General features: G+C 55.7%; 1 protein-coding gene across 1 annotated transcript in view; it reads right to left on the reverse strand.

Annotated features, from left to right (window-relative positions):
• The window catches only part of NDUFA9 (NADH:ubiquinone oxidoreductase subunit A9), a 26233-nt gene extending 25624 nt beyond the window's left edge, over positions 1–609 (reverse strand). Inside the window, exon 1 of the mRNA XM_007469440.1 lies at positions 542–609. Within this exon, the coding sequence (XP_007469502.1) occupies positions 542–590 (49 nt within the window). The 5' untranslated portion in view covers positions 591–609. The remainder of the gene's footprint in view (positions 1–541) is intronic.
• Positions 610–996: the final 387 nt, after the last annotated feature.

The raw sequence follows: 996 nt of genomic DNA on the forward strand, positions 1-996 counted from the left end.
AATGCTTTTGATTTAGAAAAAGTGCTTTTATAAATAGTACTTAACTGAATCTTCTCAGAAACTCCCTGACGTTGTAGTATGAGCATTTCCACTGTGATGCGCAGAATCTGAAGTTGAGACCGATTAAGAGTTTGCGCAAAGTCATAAAGTCAATCCATGAAGAACCTTTCTCCGCTATCCTTTTCTCCCCCCATCCTTTTCAGATTCCTCCCCCCGCCTTCCCCCCAATATTTCTTATAAGCCCAAACCCTTACAACCCTATCAGTACTGAGTTTCTCGGTCTTTCACATGTCCCCCTTTTTCCTTTCCCTTTCGCGTTGCTCACGTTCTACCAGCGAAGACCCCTTCCCAGGTGCACAATTTAATACGTGAGCCGGGGAAGGGGAGAAAAAGGAGGAACTGGACAGAGGTAGCTCCGGACCTAGAAAAACCAGGGTGCCCAGGGACTCAGCGCGCCCGCTGCACCACGGTGCCACTCCCCAGACTTTAGATCCGCATCTTGGACTCCCGATCCGGGGCCGCCGTTCCCGGTGACACTTACGTGACATTGGCAGGGCCCTGACAACTCGGAGGTGAACGGCGGCTGCCATCTTCTCCCACAATGCCCCGCCGCCCGCGCTCGGCCGCCTACGGCTACTAAGCTGGGTCAAAAGATATCTTTCCCGGCTGTCTGCGCAGGCGCCGACCGGGAACGGGAGGGGCGGGTCCGAGGCTAGCGTGAAGAGTGGCCCGCAAGAGTGTTGGGGAGAGAGGTGAAGGGGCTGGGGGACGCGAGGGAGACGGGGAGGAGGGGAAGTAGAAAGAAAGGAGTCTTAGGGTCGGAATCCCCGGTCTAGAGTGCACCGTAAAGATAACCTCGTATTGTCGAGGAACCTGAAGTTCACAGTGGACCGGGGACTGACTCGGGGCAAAATGGCAGCACCGCAGCTCTCCCGACTCTCAGTTCATCGTGCCCTGAAAGTGTCCGATGGGGCGGCCCCGGTGAGGCAGGGAAGG

This window comes from Lipotes vexillifer, unplaced genomic scaffold (genome assembly GCF_000442215.2).
Source record: "Lipotes vexillifer unplaced genomic scaffold, Lipotes_vexillifer_v1.1 scaffold395, whole genome shotgun sequence".
NCBI lineage: Eukaryota > Metazoa > Chordata > Mammalia > Artiodactyla > Lipotidae > Lipotes > Lipotes vexillifer.